We start from the raw sequence: 21,029 nt of genomic DNA, 5'->3' as shown, positions 1-21,029 counted from the left end.
TCATTTTTTTCTCCCAAAAATATCAAATCAAATACTTATTTTTTATTTTTTATATTTTACTAAAAATCAATTTTACATTCATAACATCATATCAATACCTATTTATATCACATCATACAACTATTCAAATTTAAAATTTTTATTATTCGAATCTCAACTCAAAATCCAAACCCCCAAACAAACAAACCCTAATTAGTGTTCACTAAGGTTGTGTTTGTTTAGAAGATTTCCAAAATTTTTAATTATTCACTAATTTTTTTTTTTCCAAAAATATCAAATCAAATACCTATTTTTTATATTATATTAAAAATTAATTTTACACTAAAAATATCATATCAACACATATTTAAATTACATCATACAATTATTCAAATTTAAAATTTTTAATATTCAAATTTCAACTCAAAATTCAAACTCCTAAACAAACACACTCTATTTTTTTAACTTAGCTATATATTTTGTACAGTACTTTCACAATTGTTTGTCTTACAATATAAATATCTAAAATTTTAAAATTTAAACAAACATGTATATTCGGTTATAGCATTTTCGAGTGTTTTATTTTTTTTTTGAAATTTTTTTTAATATATTAAATCAAACACATAATTTTTATATAATAAATAATAATATAATTTAATTTTATATCAAAATATCTCATAACACTTTCAATTCAAAATTTTACTCTTTAAAACTATAAAAGTCAAACCTCAAACCCCACAAACAAACAAGTGTTTTAGTCTTGTAAGAAATTATCTGGTGCAGCGGGAATAGACTTGGGATTTTGAAGTTATGAGTTAAAATTTTTGATAATTTTAAATATTATTTATTACACATGATTCACCTATGACTTATTGTATTATATAAAAAATATATATATTATAAATAAACATAATTATTACATGGACACGGGAATATATAAAAGTTCATATTTTGGGGCAAAGTGGGGAAACACATTTTGGTTCCCCCTTTTGAAACTGCACTATATGTACTTATACAGTACAATAATTTTATTATTATTATTATTATTTATTATATTTATTGTTGAGGATTTAATTTGGCCTATTTATTAAAATATCATTTATTAATAAAAGTATATAATTTTCTTCCATAAAATACCAAACAGGTACAAACTATAATTACAAAATTTAAACTCAAATTTAAATCCAAACCAAACAACATACCCTTCAGTTTGTTTACTTTGGGTTTTTTTGGTTTATTGATGATTTCAAACACAAATTTATATTATTCGACTTGCATGATTTTCAATAAAAAATATTTTTTTTTACAAAATATTATATCAATAAAAATTTAAATAAACATTTCATTTCAAATTAATTTTAAATTGCAATCGAACATTAGATATCATGATTTTTTATATAAATCACTCTCTCAATCTTATATTTTATGTGCATGTTGTTGAAAATTTATTATATATTCCAATTAAATTTTAATTTTTTTATTCTATAATTTTTAAAATTTTAAATACACTAATAAATTATTTTAATTTTAATTTACTTTTATTATATTTTAATTATTTTTATTAATATAATTTTAATTATTTACTAAGTATGCTACTACTAAAATTGTATGTAGGTAATAAATATGATACAATATGTAAGACAAAAAAAAAAAAAAAAGGGTATAGTTTAAAAATATCTATTTATAAATAAGAAAATATTGAAAGTAAATTAAATAAAATGCTTAGCTCCCACTCTTCTCTCTAGAGATGATTATTGAGTGAAGTGTTGGTGTAGATGATGTGATGTAAGAATTTTTTATAAATTTTTGTACAAAAATCATTATATTAGTATTATAAGTCATTAATAAAAATATTTTTGCCATTTTTATGTGATATGTACTATGTTATGATATAATAATTAATATTCAAAGCCTCAACATGTAAATAATAAATATGGTCTTTAAAATCGAATAGAAGTAATATTACTTTATGTGAAGGACGTGAAGAGATTGGGTAAAAAAAGGCCGACGATTCCATGTAGGGCAAAAGATACAAAAGTGAACACTTTTGTTTTATGCACTTATTATTCTTTCCTTCTAAAAATATTTACCACATTCGGTAAATTATGTAAGTTTATTTCGACATAGACTAAATACCCCCTCCGTCCCGATGCAAATTAGTCGTTTACTTTTTACATGTAGATTTTTTAATATTAGTATTATAATAGGTTGTACTGAAAAGGACGAAAATGCCCCTAGTAGTATTGTATAATATAAAAGTAATGACATTTGTGTAATATAGTGTAAGTTGGAAGGATATTTATTATGTTAGATAGGTAGTACAATTACTAAATTAGAAAATGGTAACCGTATTTTGGGACGAACGAAAATGGAAAATGACAACTTTTCAATAGGACGGAGGGAGTAATATTCTTTATACTTCGAATGAAAGTATATATTTTTATTTTTATAATAGAGTAAATATAGTAATATTTTAATTTTTTTGTCTTAATTAAATATTGTGCAATATTTATTTTTGATTTGTCCTAAATACTTTGCAATATTTTCGAAATATGAAATAATTATCTATACTATATTATATTTTATCTTATCACATCACTTCGCCTAAATAAATATACACTTATATCTATCATCATATTACTTGATTATCAAATTATCTTACTTGATACTACCTATTTAAATTCTTGTGCTGAAATCTTGTGTTGCACCATGTTTGGGACAGAGGGAGTGAGATAGTTTAACATTTTTGTACTTTGTATTTTATGTATATGTGTAATATGTTTGTAATTTATATGAAAATTAAGAGTATTTTGATATTAATGTGTTATTATTTTTACTATAATAAAAAATGAATAATTTTTAGTAAGAATGATAAAAATGATAAAAATAGTACTTTCAATTGAGACAAATAGAGTAATAGTTTTAATATTTAAATAAAGTAGATAAAATATAAAATGATGAAATTTATTAAAAAAATTGATAAAAATAGTAGAATAAATAAAAAATTAGTATCAAATTGATTATTATTTGTTAAGATAATAATATAAATTTAGCATAAAAAAATAGTATTTTAATTTTAGGGGGCGATAAAAGTATATTTTTGTCATTTTTATCTGTATAAATAAATATAGAATTTGTTTTTTGTTTTTTTTTTTTTATTTAAGTAAACTTGATTGCACCATAGATTATAAATATTATATTTATTTAAATCAATGTCATTCACGTTATAAATATTTATTCTGTTTTGTTTATCCCAAATTTATTGTAATATTTTCGAATTTAGAAATAATTAGTTATATTTATTTATATATATAAATATATATTTCGCTTTATTCAATCACATCACTAAAAAAACAAATAAATATGCATTTATCTCCTCAATCACATCACTTAATTTTCAAATGATCTCAAATTACACTACTTAATATTACTCATTTAAATTCTCGTGCCGAACTCAAATGTTACACGGTGTTTGAGACGGATAGAGTATTATTTTTTAATTTATTACAAAACTCAAAATAGATCGAAAGGAAAGTAGTATTTAATAAAAAATACTCAAATCAAAATACTATTTTTATCATTTTCATTTGTCTGACTCAAAAAATATATATTTCATATTTTAGTAAAAGTAATAATACAATAATACCCAAATATCCTTCATTTTTATTTAAACTATAACTCTGTAATTATATATACAACTACTTTATAAATAAAATTAAATGTCAAAATTATCAAAATTTTTTACAGACTTCTACTAACTACTAACATATTATTATTTTTTAATTTATTACAAAATCTCAAAAGAATACATTCGTCTAGGACTACGAAGTGTATATATACATATAAAAAGTTGTAAGCGTAGAATAGGACAAACCCCAAGTGAACACATACATTATTTAAAGTCGTTCCATCACTCGCAAATTACTATGATATGATCTATCTCTAATTAGTCAGTGTTGTTATTATTATTACATTATTATTAATATATAATCATCATTCGACAACTTGAGCTCTAAATTCTGAACCTCATAATCACTACAGATTAAATTATTATTATTATTATGGTTGTTATATTTATTGTTGTTAATATTTAAATTCTAATAATTATTTGATATAATATTTTATTATTTAATTTTTTTACTATACCAATAAAAGATATATCAATAATATATACTATAATATTTAATCTAACCATATTTTTCTTTCTTGAAAAATAAATAAAAATCAAAGTTTACAATATCAAAGAAAAAAATTCGCCTTAAGTTTATCCAAAGAATTATTATAATAATAATATAAATTATTATAATTTATATCTGGCCTAAGAAAAAAAGAGGATTCATTTTTTTCATAAAAAATAAAATTATTTCCTTTTTGTTATGCAAAAATCATACCAATTTTCTTATATTAGACACCACATTAAATTCTATACCAAAATTAAACAATTTTTTATTTATTTTATTTTTATGACTCCACGAAATACAATAAAAATAAATTAATTAAGATGTTGGTAATGAAGCTGTCTTCTGTTTATTTGCTCAATTAATTATCATAATTGATCGTCGTTATTACATTATTAAAACCTCCAAACACTATCCTCATACTTGTACAAACTTCGACTTATACTAGGAGATCCGGGACCCCAGCTCCATCATATCCACACCGTCCGTATATGGGAAACCCGGCGTGCCATGGACGGTGTAGATTCGCGCAAGTGAACTTGCACGAATAAACGACAATAGTGTCAATTGTGGACCACGAAATCAAAATTTAATTAAAATTTTCTAACAATATATATATTTTGGTTAATTCTCCTAAAGTCTTAATTTCTGAATCATTTTTTTTATCGGTTTCTATTCATATACATTTTTTTATTTAGCTTTTTATTTATATTCCACATCCTCCATATTTATAATTATTACATATCTTTACATATTTTACCATCTAAATAATTTTTTATTTATATTTTTATCCATCAAATATAATCCAAAACCTTTACAAAAATCGCTGTCCAAACCACGATTTCTCTGAAGCAAAACCCTTACAAAATCGCTATCCAACCCACGATTTCTCTGAAGCATCTCCAATGGCGTAGCAATGCCAATGCGCTCTGCCGCCGACATTCGCGCGACCTCCTCTTCTTCTACGCTACGGCCTCATCATACTTCTCTTTCTTCCTCATCCTCCTCCTCCTCCGCTGCACCGTCGTCTTCGTCTTCCTCCTCCTCCTCTGCTCCGACGCCGTCTACGCACTCTATTCTCTACTATGTCCTCGCTGAACTCGCCGCAGGAGGAGGCCTCTGTCAAAACTGTAAGCGATTTCTCAATTTCATTAATAAATTTCTGTTTCGTTCTAATTTGGTGTTTGAATCAGGTGAGAATGGTGATAAGGGGGAGAGTGCAAGGTGTGTTCTATCGGAATTGGACGATTGATAATGCGAAGGGGATGGATCTGTGGAGGCGTTGTTTTCGGGAGAAGGTTGAGGAGATGGAGCAGCGGTGTAGGAGAGGTGAGGTCCGCCTGATGCTATGGTGACTGGAATTCAGGCATTTCCGAGCACGGATGATCCTGGGAATGAACTCGAGCGGAAGCCTACTGTGTGAGTGAATGAATCAGCGATTCTGATCAGGTATGAATTCGAAGCTCTCCTTGTTCCAGTTAATAATACATCTTTATGTTGATCATCTTGTGAGTATTGTAGCAGTGTAGCGATGATTATGGTGATGATCTGATCTGATCTGATCCTGATATATTTCAATGAGTAGATTAAAGATCAGTGAGTGATTGGATGATGATATAGAATAATGCTTTTGCAGTTTTAGTTGTTTCTCATGGATGGGGTCTTCAAAGTTGATTTACTATACTGGCTTTGGCTTTTGAGATCTTGCTAGTGTTTACTTGTGGGGTTCGGGATGTTTTCGATGTTTTGGATTTGAATTTTTTGAATAGAAAAATAGTGGTTTGATTTGATTTGATTTTTTGCATAGAGCCGAGGTATAGAAAATTGTATTTGCAAAAAGATTCATAAAAGCACAAGTAAATGATCCCCGGCATTTTGGAAGAAAATGAGCAGAAGATAGCACCCGCTGTAGAACAAAACCGTGCTCATTTAAGATCTTGGTTTCGTTTTGGTTGGTTGTTGCAATTTGGTGTTTGAATTAGGTGAGAATAGTGACAAAGGGGAGAGTGCATGCTGTATGCTGTATGCTGTCTTTGGGTGTTCAATTTCAAAAATTAACTGCAGTCTGAAATTTTTATCAATGTCTATTTCCTCTTATTCTCTTATCATTGTAGAGGAGGAGATAAATGCTACAACAGGACTGTTTGTGAGGAACATCTTAATGTGCTCCTACCTGCAAAGCCACCCTTTCATCCTCGCATGTTTCAAACTTGTGTTGTTGTTGGAAATTCGGGGATCTTCTGAAGACAGAATTTGGAAAGGAAATCGACGGGCATGATGCAGTTATAAGAGACAATGAGGCACCTGTCAATGAGGTAAAAAGCAACTTGTTGCACATTCATCTTCCTAGAATTTTCTTATTATATTTGCTTTGTATCACTGGCTTGATGCCTAAACCAATATGGAGGAGCTTTGGTTCGAGAAGTTCAATGTTGATATATATATATATAATGTATTGTTATTTGAAAAATTGTTTTAAAGTGCAATTTGAAGTTTTTTTATACCAATTATAATTATATCTATAGTCTCATCATGTTGATATAGATTCTGAAATTTGGTCTCTCATTTATTATTAGTTATTTATTTTTTTGTTGTGTAGAAATATGCCAAGTATGTTGGTTTGAAGAGAGACTTTCGCCTTGTGGTTAGGGGTGCTACTCGTAACATTATCAAGATTCTCAATGGATCAGGTAACTCAACAAATTTTTGTTTTAGTTAAATCACAGTGATTATTTGTACTACTGATGGATTTCATATCTACGTACATATGGTTTTTACTTTTTGTTCCATGAGCATCCTCCTTAGCACTTGTCCATCAAACCTGACATTAGTGCTAGATGTATGGAGATTCATAGCTCTATCAACTTGGCTAGAATGCATTTTGGCATACCAGTTTCTGAACAGTTAGTCTTATTCTATATGCTAGTGAAAACTTTATAACATGTCAATTTTGGTATCTATTTTATCTAGATTTTCTCAATCAACAGAGATCCTTCTTGGAGGAAGTCAGAAAGCTAAAAAGGTCACATGATTCGGTAATTAAGAGAGCATCAGTCACATTGCATGAATGTCAGTCACAATGCAGATTTTAATTCATTCATTCATTCCATCATTTATTTAAATAGATTTTTTATGGTCTCGTTGTGTCGACTTAAGTTTTTTTTTGCTGTAAGAAAAACAAAAGTATTGGATGTTATATTATATGTGTTCCCTTTTCTTTCTTGCAGCAGAGTGAGTGGGCATTGCTGAGGAGGGATGGGGGTACGTATATGCATCACTCATTCTGTATGGGAAATATGTGCTGCAATGCTCTCTGCTCTCTATGCTCAAGTAAGTAACTAACTCTCTCGACTGTCTCATTTTATTCAGAATACTTTTCATTTCCATCTCCATCTCCATCCCTAGCTCGTCTACCTTTCCTTCATTCTTTGTTCTTGCCCAATCTAAGTCTGTTGGTGATTAGTAATTAAGAAAACCATTAGTCATAAGATCTTTTTAAAATCTTATTATTATATTATGACCGCTATGGTCTCTATTTATTTTTACAATTATTTTTTTTAAAATCTTTAAAATTAAAAATTATTCATATTATATATATATATATATTACTAAAATACTAATGAAATGATTACTATAAAAAAAAATATATCTTTTAAAATATGACCGTTTTGTTTTTATTTATTTTTATAAATAACTTTTTAAAATTTTTATAATTTAAAAATATTAATATTTTTATATTTATAATACTAATGAAATCACTAGTGATGTAACGTATCCTGCAGATTTAATTTTATTTTTTCATTATTGTTACACAAATTCTACTATTTTTTATACTCATAGTTTTTATCAACTATCAATATAATATCAATATTTTTAAAATTTTCGTTCGCAACCCAAATATGACCATAATATTTTAGTAGAAGGTTAGTATTTATTATATATTATTTTTAATGTGAAATATTCTGATTTTTTTTTAAAAAAATTTTTATAGCTTCATTTTTTTTTTCTATTTTATAATTAAAAAACAATTATAAAACTATTGCAAATAAAAATTAAAGAGAGGAGGATTAGAAATTTTCTTTTATTTAAATTATATTATTTGAATGCAATATTTATCTTCTCAATTAATATATTTTATTTCCTCTTACAAATAAAACTATTGCAAATAGACCTAGGGGCGTTGCTGGTATGCATAGTCGAATGTGTGTTTGAAGTATTGCATCCTGTTACTTAAATGAATATGTACTTTTTGTTACCTTTTGAGTTTTAAAATAAAAAAAATGTACAAAAAGAGTAATATGATTTCTAGTATTCATGTGTATGTATGTGTGAACATTAATTTTTTTCCACTAATTGTTGAACATATTTCCATAAGGCAAATGGGTCAAATTTTATTTAAAACGTTTAAAATAGTTGTCATTTTGTGCTTAATAATTTTCTCACGGGCAATTTTGTCTTCCCTTGAGTTATGAACATATTGTTTGCGAGCTGGTACTAAAGTAGTTTTAGTTTAGAAAATTTGATGAACTGTATTTCGTAATAATAATGCTTTGGGCAATTTCATAATAACAGTTATATAAAAGACCAGTGTAAGCCTGATTTGTGTTTTTTTTTACTTAAATCTCTTACTTTCAAGAGGTATATACAAAAGTATTGGGAAATGACTTCTCTGGCACAATTGCAGTTCGATACAAATGTATTCCTAGAAAAAGCTTCAGCATATCGGTGGATTTAAAGAAAAAGGCTTCAGCATATTGGTGGATTCATATTTCAAGGTATCTTGCTTCCATTATTTGAGAAGTTATATCATATTTGGAAAAAAAATATATGGCAATTTAAAGCTGGTATTACTCCCCCGCCATGCAAAAAATTTGTGCATTTTTTGCGAGGGAGGGAGTAATATTTTTTTGGGTTGGCGCGGGCCGTTTTAAAATTCAAGCCCAATAGGCCCTGCCTGATTTTGCATTGGGCTTGAAAACCCAAACCAAGGCATGGCCCGGTTTCAAATTATACCGGGCCAGCCCAGCCCAAATTTTTAATATTAGATTTCATAAATAATTTGCCTTTTTTATTAAACAATAAATTATATTAATCTAAATTGATATAATTAGAACAAAATACTTTTATTGATAATTAAGAAATTAAATAATTAATTATTAATTTTATTTTAAAGCTAATATTATATTAAAAAAATATTTTTACTTAAATTATTTTAATAAATTGGACTGCGCCTAGCACGTAACAATTTGCAGAGGCCTCGAATCGGTTTGGTTATTCAACCATGCTGGGCTGGCCCGACCTATAAATAGTTTGGATCTAATTTTTAGACCCAAATCTTTATTTTTTTCATATCGTATATGGATTGGATAGTAGTGGGCTCTACATAAACTTTACCTACGGACTAAATACACTAAAAAATAAGTTAGGATAAAATTTAGAAACAAACTTAATGCATCCAAATCCCGGAACCTAAACATAACACTATTACTATATGTAAGAAGCTAAAATAACTACAATGCATAAATGTAAAAGGAAAGGGACGAATTACTCTCTATGATGTATTCGGTAGTCCGATCATCCGGCCACTCCCTCTCGTATGCATCTAAAAAGATTTAAAATAGATATTAGTATATATGTATAGGAAAACAACAAAATAATATTAAAATAACTTACCTTGGATTTGAAATCGAGATCGAAGGACCTTTGCGGATCCCCTCGTCTCCACATGAGCTTTACCTACAAAGTAAAAACACTTAAAAATAAGTTAATATAAAATATAGAAACAAAATTAATGCATGTATGTCCCGGGACGGACGTAAAAATAAATCTATTTCTATATGCATAATGCTAAATTAAATTAAATGCATAAATGTAAGAGGAAAGGGACGAATTACTCCCTATGATGTATTCGGTCGTCCGATCATCCGGCCACTCCCTCTCGTATGCATCTAAAAAGATTTAAAATAGATATTAGTACATATGTATAGGAAACAACAAAATAATATTAAAATCACTTACCTTGGATTTGAAATCGAGATCGAAGGATATTTGCGGATCCCCTCGTCTCCACATAAGCTTTACCTACAAAGTAAAAACACTTAAAAATAAGTTAATATAAAATATAGAAACAAAATTAATGCATGCATGTCCCGGGACGGACGTAAAAATAAATCTATTTCTATATGCATAATGCTAAATTAAATTAAATGCATAAATGTAAGAGGAAAAGACGAATTACTCCCTATGATGTATTCGGTCGTCCGATCATCCGGCCACTCCCTCTCGTATGCATCTAAAAAGATTTAAAATAGATATTAGTACATATGTATAGGAAAAACAAAATAATATAAAAGAAAAGTAATTCTAACGCATGCATGTCCCGAGATATAAAAATAATTCTAACCCTATATGCAATATGATAAAATAAATGCAATGCATAAATATAAAGAAAAGTACGAAAAACTCCCTGTTTTGTTTTCGGTAGTCCGCTCATTCGGCCGCTCTCCCCAAAAGCTGTACCTACAAACTAAAAATACTAAAAAATATGTTAGTATAAAATTAAGAAACAAAATTAATGCATGCATGCAAGTCCCGGGACGTAAAAATAATCCTAACTCTATATGCAATATGATAAAATAAACGAAATGCATAAATGTAAAAGAGAAAAGTAAGAAAAACTCCCTGTTTTGTTTTCGGTAGTCCGCTCATCCTGCCGCTCTCCCCAAAAGCTGTACCTACAAGCAAAAAACACTAAAAAATATGTTAGTATAAAATTAAGAAACAAAATTAATGCATGCATGCAAGTCCCGGGACGTAAAAATAATCCTAACTCTATATGCAATATGATAAAATAAATGAAATGCATAAATGTAAAAGAGAAAAGTACGAAAAACTCCCTGTTTTGTTTTCGGTAGTCCGCTCATCCGGCCGCTCTCCCCAAAAGCTGTACCTACAACCTAAAAACACTAAAAAATATGTTAGTATAAAATTAAGAAAAAAAATTAATGCATGCATGCAAGTCCCGGGACGTAAAAATAATCCTAACTCTATATGCAATATGATAAAATAAACGAAATGCATAAATGTAAAAGAGAAAAGTAAGAAAAACTCCCTGTTTTGTTTTCGGTAGTCCGCTCATCCTGCCGCTCTCCCCAAAAGCTGTACCTACAAGCAAAAAACACTAAAAAATATGTTAGTATAAAATTAAGAAACAAAATTAATGCATGCATGCAAGTCCCGGAACGTAAAAATAATCCTAACTCTATATGCAATATGATAAAATAAACGAAATGCATAAATGTAAAAGAGAAAAGTAAGAAAACCTCCCTGTTTTGTTTTCGGTAGTCCGCTCATCCTGCCGCTCTCCCCAAAAGTTGTACCTACAAGCAAAAAACACTAAAAAATATGTTAGTATAAAATTAAGAAACAAAATTAATGCATGCATGCAAGTCCCGGGACGTAAAAATAATCCTAACTCTATATGCAATATGATAAAATAAACGAAATGCATAAATGTAAAAGAGAAAAGTAAGAAAAACTCCCTGTTTTGTTTTCGGTAGTCTGCTCATCCTGCCGCTCTCCCCAAAAGCTGTACCTACAAGCAAAAAACACTAAAAAATATGTTAGTATAAAATTATGAAACCAAATTAATGCATGCATGCAAGTCCCGGGACGTAAAAATAATCCTAACTCTATATGCAATATGATAAAATAAACGAAATTCATAAATATAAAAGAGAAAAGTAAGAAAAACTCCCTGTTTTGTATTCGGTAGTCCGCTCATCCTGCCGCTCTCCCCAAAAGCTGTACCTACAAGCAAAAAACACTAAAAAATATGTTAGTATAAAATTAAGAAACAAAATTAATGCATGCATGCAAGTCCCGGGACATAAAAATAATCCTAACTCTATATGCAATATGATAAAATAAATGAAATGCATAAATCTAAAAGAGAAAAGTACGAAAAACTCCCTGTTTTGTTTTCGGTAGTCCGCTCATCCGGCCGCTCTTCCCAAAAGCTGTACCTACAACCTAAAAACACTAAAAAATATGTTAGTATAAAATTAAGAAAAAAAATTAATGCATGCATGCAAGTCCCGGGATGTAAAAATAATCCTAACTCTATATGCAATATGATAAAATAAACGAAATGCATAAATGTAAAAGAGAAAAGTAAGAAAAACTCCCTGTTTTGTTTTCGGTAGTCCGCTCGTCCTGCCGCTCTCCCCAAAAGTTGTACCTACAAGCAAAAAACACTAAAATATATGTTAGTATATAATTAAGAAACAAAATTAACGCATGCATGCAAGTCCCGGGACGTAAAAATAATCCTAACTCTATATGCAATATGATAAAATAAACGAAATGCATAAATGTAAAAGAGAAAAGTAAGAAAAACTCCCTGTTTTGTTTTCGGTAGTCCGCTCATCCTGCCGCTCTCCCCAAAAGCTGTACCTACAAGCAAAAAACACTAAAATATATGTTAGTATAAAATTAAGAAACAAAATTAATGCATGCATGCAAGTCCCGGGACGTAAAAATAATCCTAACTCTATATGCAATATGATAAAATAAATGCAATGCATAAAAATTAAAGAAAAATAAAGAACTACTCCCTATTATATATGTTCGGTAGTCCGATCATGCGGCCGCTCCCTCCCGAATTAGAATCTCTTGTCGAGGAGGAAATGCCATCGCCACCGGTGCTGCTGTCCGATAGGATCATCCCACCATTTTTATTGATGTGTTTCAGCAGCTTTTTGGACAGTCTCTTGTACATATGAGGGTAGAAGGGTCTCTTGTATCTCCTACAAAATAAGCACACAACATCATCGATCCATAATAACTAACAAATCACATGCTACTAGTCAAATCCAAAAGCATTCATTATTAGGTACATCATAACCAAAAGTTCCAAGATTGGATTCTAAAATTTTCCAAGAAAAGTGCTATACTATAATTTCTTGAATGATTAACACAAGACAAAAAGAAATCCTCGAAATAAAGCAACAATTAATTTGTATTTTACCAATGAATATAGCAGCCAAAAAGGCTCTAAACCCTTGTAAATATTGAAGACTTCACCAAAATTATTGTAGAATGAAATTACCACTAGAGCAGTAAAAGTAAAGCTCAAAACTTACTCGTCGAGAACACAAACACAAGTGTCGACAGCTGGATCCCCGAAATTCTCCAGAACCCTCTTCAGAAAACCTTCGGAATTCCACCTGCCCCTGCCCCTCCAAGCACTGCACTTGACCTCTGGATCGCCCTCCCTTATTGTCTCCTTGTTTGAATCTATTCTTTTCTGGTTTCCAGCTTCTGCTTCTCGAACTCGCCTGCGCACTGCACTTGAACTCTGGCGATCCTCCTGTAAGCACACCATGCCCCTGCCCCACCAAGAACCCCCCCTGCCCTGCCCTGCTCGTACCCCATTGCATTTGCATTGCAGCCACAAAAACTTATAATAATGTATACAAAATCAAAATCATGAATATTTATAATATATGCTTTAACGGCTACTTACCTAAAATAAAAACTTCCATATATAATTTCAACATGTGTATATTAAATTTAAAATAATTTCTTTTTTTAATATTATGTGTAGATTAAAATTAAAATCAAAATCAAAATTATTATGCTTAACGGCTACTTACCTAAAATAAAAACTTCCATATATAATTTCAACATGTGTATATTAAATTTAAAATAATTTCTTTTTTTAATAATATGTGTAGATTAAAATTAAAATCAAAATCAAAATTATTATGCTTAACGGCTACTTACCTAAAATAAAAACTTCCATATATAATTTCAACATGTGTATATTAAATTTAAAATAATTTCTTTTTTTAATATTATGTGTAGATTAAAATTAAAATCAAAATTAAAATTATTATGCTTAACGGCTACTTACCTAAAATAAAAACTTCCATATATAATTTCAACATGTGTATATTAAAATTAAAATAATCTCTTTTTTCTAATATTATGTGTATATTAAAATTAAAATCAAAATCAAAATTATTATGCTTAACGACTACTTACCTAATATAAAAACTTCCATATATAATTTCACATGTGTATATTAAAATTAAAATAATTTCTTTTTTTTAATATTATGTGTATATTAAAAAATTAAAATCAAAATCAAAATCATTATGCTTAACGGCTACTTACCTAAAATAAAAACTTCCATATATAATTTCACATGTGTATATTAAAATTAAAATAATTTTTTTTTTAATCTTATGTGTATATTAAAATTAAAATCAAAATCATTATGCTAACGGTTACTTACCTAATTTAAAAACTTACCAACAATATTTTACCCTCCTATCTAATCTAATAAAAATTAAAATAATTTCTTTTTTTAATATTATATGTATATATATTTTTATATTTAAATTATATTTTATTGCTTCTATAAAAATATAATATTTTATTTGAATATAATGCTACAATTACATATATTTATTTATAATCATTAATTTTATTATATTACTAATGATATTTTAAATAGATTAATAATTTAAAATTTATTTTACTGGTGTATTAATTTTGTATTTTTAGTTTAAAGTAGTGTAAAAAAAATAATACCCAACTAATTTGTCCGGCACGAAGTTTTAGGTATGATGTAATTAGTAACTAATTAAGAAATATATTAGTGAAAATAATTATAAATTAAAATGAATGAATAGTTAATTAAAATAAAAAAATTTTAAATTTTAAATTTTAAAATATGATTAAAGTGTATAATTATATTTCCAAAAAATAAAAGAGAGAATTTATATAGGACGGATGGATATAGAAAAGGTAGATAAATTAAGTGGGACGGATGGAGTAATATTTTATGTTAAATTATTATATTTTTTAGTTTATAAATTATATATTATATATTTTGTACAAAACTATATATATTATATTTTTTTAATATAAATCGAAAATCGTACTAAAAATTAAGTGGCAATGGGTTGGAGAGCAATGTGGGTCACCTGCGTGGCAACAGAACCAAGAGAATAAAGCTTTGCAAATACGAAAGAGAAATGTTTTCCTAATTACTCTTACCATTACCATTGTATTTATTTATTAGATTTATCCGTATCTCTGTAGACCCAGATAGAGTGTCTTCCTTCTCGCGAACTCTAATTTCCTCGGTGTCACGGTCACTTCCACGCCGTCCGGTGCGTGCACTGTCACCTCGCACACGGCATTCGCCTCCTTCCCGACATTTCTTACGCTTCGTTTATACTTCACAACGGTTTGAAAGCCGGAGAAGGCAACCGAGAACGACGGGTAGTTCAAATCCCCCGGAGTTTTCAGCCCGACTGTGTTGCAATCCACGATCGACGAATCTTTCGTGAATGCCGTAATTTGCCGCGCATTGTACCCGATGCTGCACAAAAACGCGACGTAGTTTTGGGTATCGATGTCGTAGATCAGGCCGGGATTCGTTGCTCGGTTTGGATCGACGTGGCCCGAGAACGGATTGGACACGTCCCCGGTGGCGAGGTCCGTTAAATTATTCCCGTTGTTGTCGACGTTGTACGCCGTGGTCATCAATGCTGACTTGATCGCCGCCGGCGACCACTCAGGGTGGGCTTGTTTCAGCAGCGCCGCCAAGCCGCTGACGTGAGTGCACGACATCGACCTGCCGGAGATGATGATGAATTCGACCTCGCTGTTGAGAGCCAAAAAATAAAATAACATAATTACATTGTCCATGCCAATCAAAATTCTTTGGAATAAAAAAATGAAGTTGACTATAGCTAGTAAGTTAGAAACACATCAAAATTCTTTACATTTACAAATCATCACCTAGAATGTTGTTTGACGATTCAACACTTAAATGTTACGAATTCAAGCTCATTCATGCATCTATTTGATTATTGAGTTTGACTATGAGATTGATAACAATTAAACCATTATTCAGTGTAACTACCGTCCGTATGTCAGGAATGCTTAATGCATATGTATATGTGTGTGGATATATGTATGCAATCCGTGAGACATACCAAAATAGAAAAGTGAATAAATTGTTAATGGACGGTGGAGTATTAAATATGAGAAATCCTATTGTCAATATAAGAAATATTATGTTGTGTTGAATTTTTTATATTTTGTGGCCGAATAGAATATATATTTTGTTAATATATAAATATTGTATTTTTTTATAATTAATATTCAAAACCCCTACACGTAAATAATAAATGTGATTTTTAAAATATTGGGCAAAAAAGGGCCGATGATCGATTCCATGTCGGGCAAAAGATACAAAAGTGAACACTTTTGTTTTATGCACTTATTATTCTTTCCTTCTAAAAATATTTACCACATTTGGTAAATTATGTAAGTTTATTTAGACACAGACTAAATACCCCATCCGTCCCGATGCAAAGTAGTCGTTTATTTTTTGCACGTAGATTTTTGAGTATTAGTATTATAATAGGTTGTAGTGAAAAGGACGAAAATGCCCCTAGTAGTATTGTGTAAAATAAAAGTAATGACATTTGTGTAATATAGTCTAAGTTGAAAGGATATTTATTATGTTACGTAGGTAGTACAATTACTAAATTATAAAATAGTATTTGTGTAACCGGTTCGCCTGATCCCGTCCGGTTACCTGACGGTTCACTGCAGCCGGTCTGAGAATTTCAGGGAAGCTCATGGGATTCATCAATGGTGGAAGCCTGATTTGGAGTTGAAGTAAACTTGATTGCACCATAGATTATAAATATTTTTTAAATTTATATTTATTAAAATCAATGTCATTCACGTTATAAATATTTATTCTGTCCCAAGCACTTGCAATATTTTCTTTTTTTTGTTTATCCCAAATTTATTGTAATATTTTCGAATTTAGAAATAATTAGTTATATTTATTTATATATATATAAATATATATTTCGCTTTATTCAATCAAATCACTAAAAAAAAAAAACAAATAAATATGCATTTATCTCCTCAATCACATCACTTAATCTTCGAATTATCTCAAATTATATTACTTAATATTACTCACTTAAATTCTCGTGCCGAACTCAAATGTTACACGGTGTTTTGGGACGGATAGAGTATTATTTTTTAATTTATTACAAAACTCAAAATAGATCATTTCGATTGGGGCGGAGAAAGTAGTATTTAATAAAAAAATACTCATTCCGTTTCAACTCAAAATACTATTTTTATCATTTTCATTTGTCTGACTCAAAATTATATATTTTCTATTTTAGTAAAAATAATAATACACTAATACCAAAATATTATTCATTTTTATTTAAACTATAACTCTATAATTACTTTATAAATAAAATTAAATGGCAAAATTGTCAAAATTTTGTATAGACTTCTACTAACTACTAACATATTATTATTTTCTAATTTATTACAAAATCTCAACTAACTAACATATTATTATTTTTTTTTAATTTAATACAAAATCTCAAAAGAATACATTCATCCTGGACGAAGTATGTATATATGTATTACAAAAAGTTGAAACGTAGAATAGAACAAACCCCTTGGGGTGTGTTTGGATTTTGAATTGGAATTTAAATAGTAAAAGTTTTGGATTTAAATAGTTGTATGATATGATATAAATAAGTGTTGATGTGATATTTTGAATGTAAAATTGATTTTTAGTATAATATAAAAAATAAAAAATAGGTGTTTGATTTAATATTTTTTAGAAGAAAAAAATGAGATAAATAATAGATTTAAAATTCAATCCCCAAAACAAACACACCCAAGTAAACACATACATCATTTAAAGTCATTCCATCACTCGCAAATTATTATTATTATTATTATTATTATGGTTGTTATATTTATTGTTGTTAATATTTAAATTCTAATAATTATTTGATATAATATTTTATTATTTAATTTTTTTACTATACCAATAAAAGATATATCAATAATATATACTATAATATTTAATCTAACCATATTTTTCTTTCTTGAAAAATAAATAAAAACCAAAGTTTACAATATCAAAGAAAAAAATTCGCCTTAAGTTTATCCAAAGAATTATTATAATAATAATATAAATTATTATAATTTATATCTGGCCTAAGAAAAAAAAAAGAAAAAAAGAGGATTTATTTTTTCATAAAAAATAAAATTATTTCCTTTTTGTTAAGCAAAAATCATACCAATTTTCTTATGTTAGACACCACATTAAATTCTATACCAAAATTAAACAATTTATTTATTTATTTATTTTTATGACTCCACGAAATACAATAAAAATAAATTAATTAAGATGTTGGTAATGAAGCTGTCTTCTGTTTATTTGCTCAATTAATTATCATAATTGATCGTCGTTATTACATTATTAAAATCTCCAAATACTATCCTCATACTTGTACAAACTTCGACTTATACTAGGAGATCCGGGACCCCAGCTCCATCGTATCCACACCGTCCGTATATGGGAAACCCGGCGTGCCATGGACGGTGCAGATTCGCGCAAGTAAACTTGCACGAATAAACGACAACAGTGTCAATTGTGGGATCACGAAATCAAAATTTAATTGAAATTTGCTAACAATGCTTTTTTTTGGGGGTATGTTTTGTTATTTTCAATATTAAATAATTTTAATTTGATTTGATTTTATTAAAGTTTTAATTTGAATGATAGCTTAAAATAAATATTCCCGCAATGAATCTTTTGTTAGAAATACTATATTTTAAATAATATAGATTAGTAAGTTATTATATATTATTTTAATTCATGTCTCTTATTTATATATATATTTGTTTTTTTACGAAATTTTAAAAATATTAATATTATATTGGTGTGCTGTATGAATAAAGTAGAAAATATTAAAATAATCTTATTAGTACTGTTTAATATAAAAATAATGACATTTGTGTAATATATTGTAAGTTCTAAGAATATTTTTAATGTTGATATAAAGTACTGATACTAAAAAAAAAAAAGAAATAAATAGTTTGTTATTAGATTGGCTAAAATAGAAAAGTAGATAGATTGTTAAGGGACGGAGAAGCATTGGTTTTTATATGGATAGTGTAATTGATATTTAAAATATTTTTAAAATTATATTTTAATAAAATATATGCAATGTGAATATAATTTTATAGATAATAAAATTTTATATAATACAAATAAATAATTAACTTAAAATTAATTTTATAAAAAATGAAAAGTTTAAAATACATATAAAAGATATTTGTTTATTGAAAAAAATATAGAAATAAAAAAGTATTAAGTAAGTTCTATGTGTAATAAATTAAAATTTTAATTAAATTGATTTATATTTATTAATTATTTTTAAAATAAATAAATTTATTAAAAATTAAAAAGGTTATTTTGGAAAGAAAAAAAAAAAAAAAACAAAGATATACTTAGGCTATATATATATAAAATAAAAAATAAAAAATGAAGAAATCATTAGAAAAAACTATTAAGACATGGCGCGTTATCACATCATAAAAAAAAATAATAATAATAATAGCATAAAATTATGTTTTCTAGAAAAAGAAAATTAGTGAGCAAGCTTCATGTAGGAGTGGGCCCCACAGTACTTCGTACAGCGAAAGCTCCTTTTAGTTTTGACCATAATTGCTTTTGTATTTTATATTTTTAGCCTACTTGAAAAATTGTACAGTAGATATGATAATTTAAATAAATTATAATCACTAAATAATTAATAAAAAAATTATTTTAATACAAATTGATTATAAGTTAAGACTAAAATAATTAAATAATTTAATTAAAATTTTAAAAATTTTAATTTTAAAATATAATTAAAATATAAAATAATATTTAAAAATAATAATAAATTATACGAGATGAACTGAAATAAGAAAAATAGACCAGAAAGTATTACTTTTTCTACTTATTTTAAATTAGTTTTTATATAAATTTCTCATATGTTACTTTTATTTTTGTAAATATCTTATTTTAATATTAAATATTATTTTTTTATTATTTTTTTTTTGTGTCAGAACTAAAGTTACATAGTTTTTCTTAATAAAATAGTATTTTAAATTAATTTTAGAGTTGTTTAAGTACTATTATGCCCTTACCTTTTGATTAAAGTGTTTGTTTTTATTTATTTGTCTATCACATTATTTGTTTATTTTTTTTAAAATAATTATACATTTTAATCATATTTTATAATAATACTTCCTCCGTCCCATATCATATAGATGTATTACTGTAAAAACAAGAATTTATGTAAAGTATAATTAGTAAGTAATTACGAAATATATTAGTAAAAATAATTATTATTTAGTAAAAATAATTATAGATTAAGATTAAGATAAGTAATTAGTTTAATTAAAATTAAGAAAATTTAAAAATTTAAAAATTAAAATTTAAAATGCGATTAAAATGCATAATTATATTTTTAAAAATAGAAATGACAAGTTATGTGGGATGGACAAAAATAGAAAATAGAGATAAATTATGTGGGACGGGGGAATATGTGATATACATATTAGTTAAATAAAATATGTATATAAAATATTAGTATTATACGTATGTGATATAAAATATGTATATATATATATATTCGTAACCAAATTTACAGCTAAAACAAACAAATTAGTTAAATAAATGTGACTGTATTTTTATAATAATATATAATTTTTAAGTCTTTTAAGCCGTTTAAATTTTTAGGCCCAATCTTCTAATATGATGGGCTGTTAAAATTAAATAAGCCCAATATATTTCTAAGGATGAATTTATCTCACTAAAAGTGTCCATGTTTCGATATATACAATAATTTAGATAAAATATAATTAATAAAAAATTAAATATGTATTAGTAAAAATAATTATACACTAAGATTAAAATAACTAAATACTCCCTCCGTCTCATTGAAAGGTTGTCATTTTCCATTT

At 27.3% G+C, this 21,029-nt stretch overlaps 1 protein-coding gene across 7 annotated transcripts; it reads left to right on the top strand.

Moving 5' to 3' along the window:
- Window positions 1-4,999: 4,999 nt before the first annotated feature.
- On the top strand, window positions 5,000-17,029 carry LOC127256240 (uncharacterized). Of its 7 annotated transcripts, none has more exons than XM_051282134.1 (8): window positions 5,000-5,287; window positions 5,351-5,606; window positions 6,272-6,472; window positions 6,757-6,847; window positions 7,145-7,192; window positions 7,385-7,487; window positions 8,842-8,932; window positions 16,797-17,029. In XM_051282134.1, the coding sequence occupies exons 4-8, from the start codon at window positions 6,839-6,841 to the stop codon at window positions 16,864-16,866; spliced, it is 321 nt and encodes a 106-aa protein (XP_051138091.1). In that variant the 5' UTR covers window positions 5,000-5,287; window positions 5,351-5,606; window positions 6,272-6,472; window positions 6,757-6,838; the 3' UTR covers window positions 16,867-17,029. The 7 variants fall into 7 exon arrangements, 2 of the variants coding, with proteins under 2 accessions (XP_051138091.1, XP_051138093.1); XM_051282136.1 differs by having other exon boundaries at window positions 15,270-17,014; XR_007839816.1 differs by lacking the exon at window positions 16,797-17,029 and having other exon boundaries at window positions 7,145-7,226; window positions 8,842-10,967.
- Window positions 17,030-21,029: the final 4,000 nt, after the last annotated feature.

The sequence above is a fragment of the Andrographis paniculata genome, unplaced genomic scaffold (genome assembly GCF_009805555.1).
Source record: "Andrographis paniculata isolate CXL003 unplaced genomic scaffold, ASM980555v1 Contig55END, whole genome shotgun sequence".
Classification (NCBI taxonomy): Eukaryota; Viridiplantae; Streptophyta; class Magnoliopsida; order Lamiales; family Acanthaceae; genus Andrographis; species Andrographis paniculata.
Note: the sequence above shows the minus strand (reverse complement) of the source record. Positions and strands in the feature narration are given on the sequence as shown.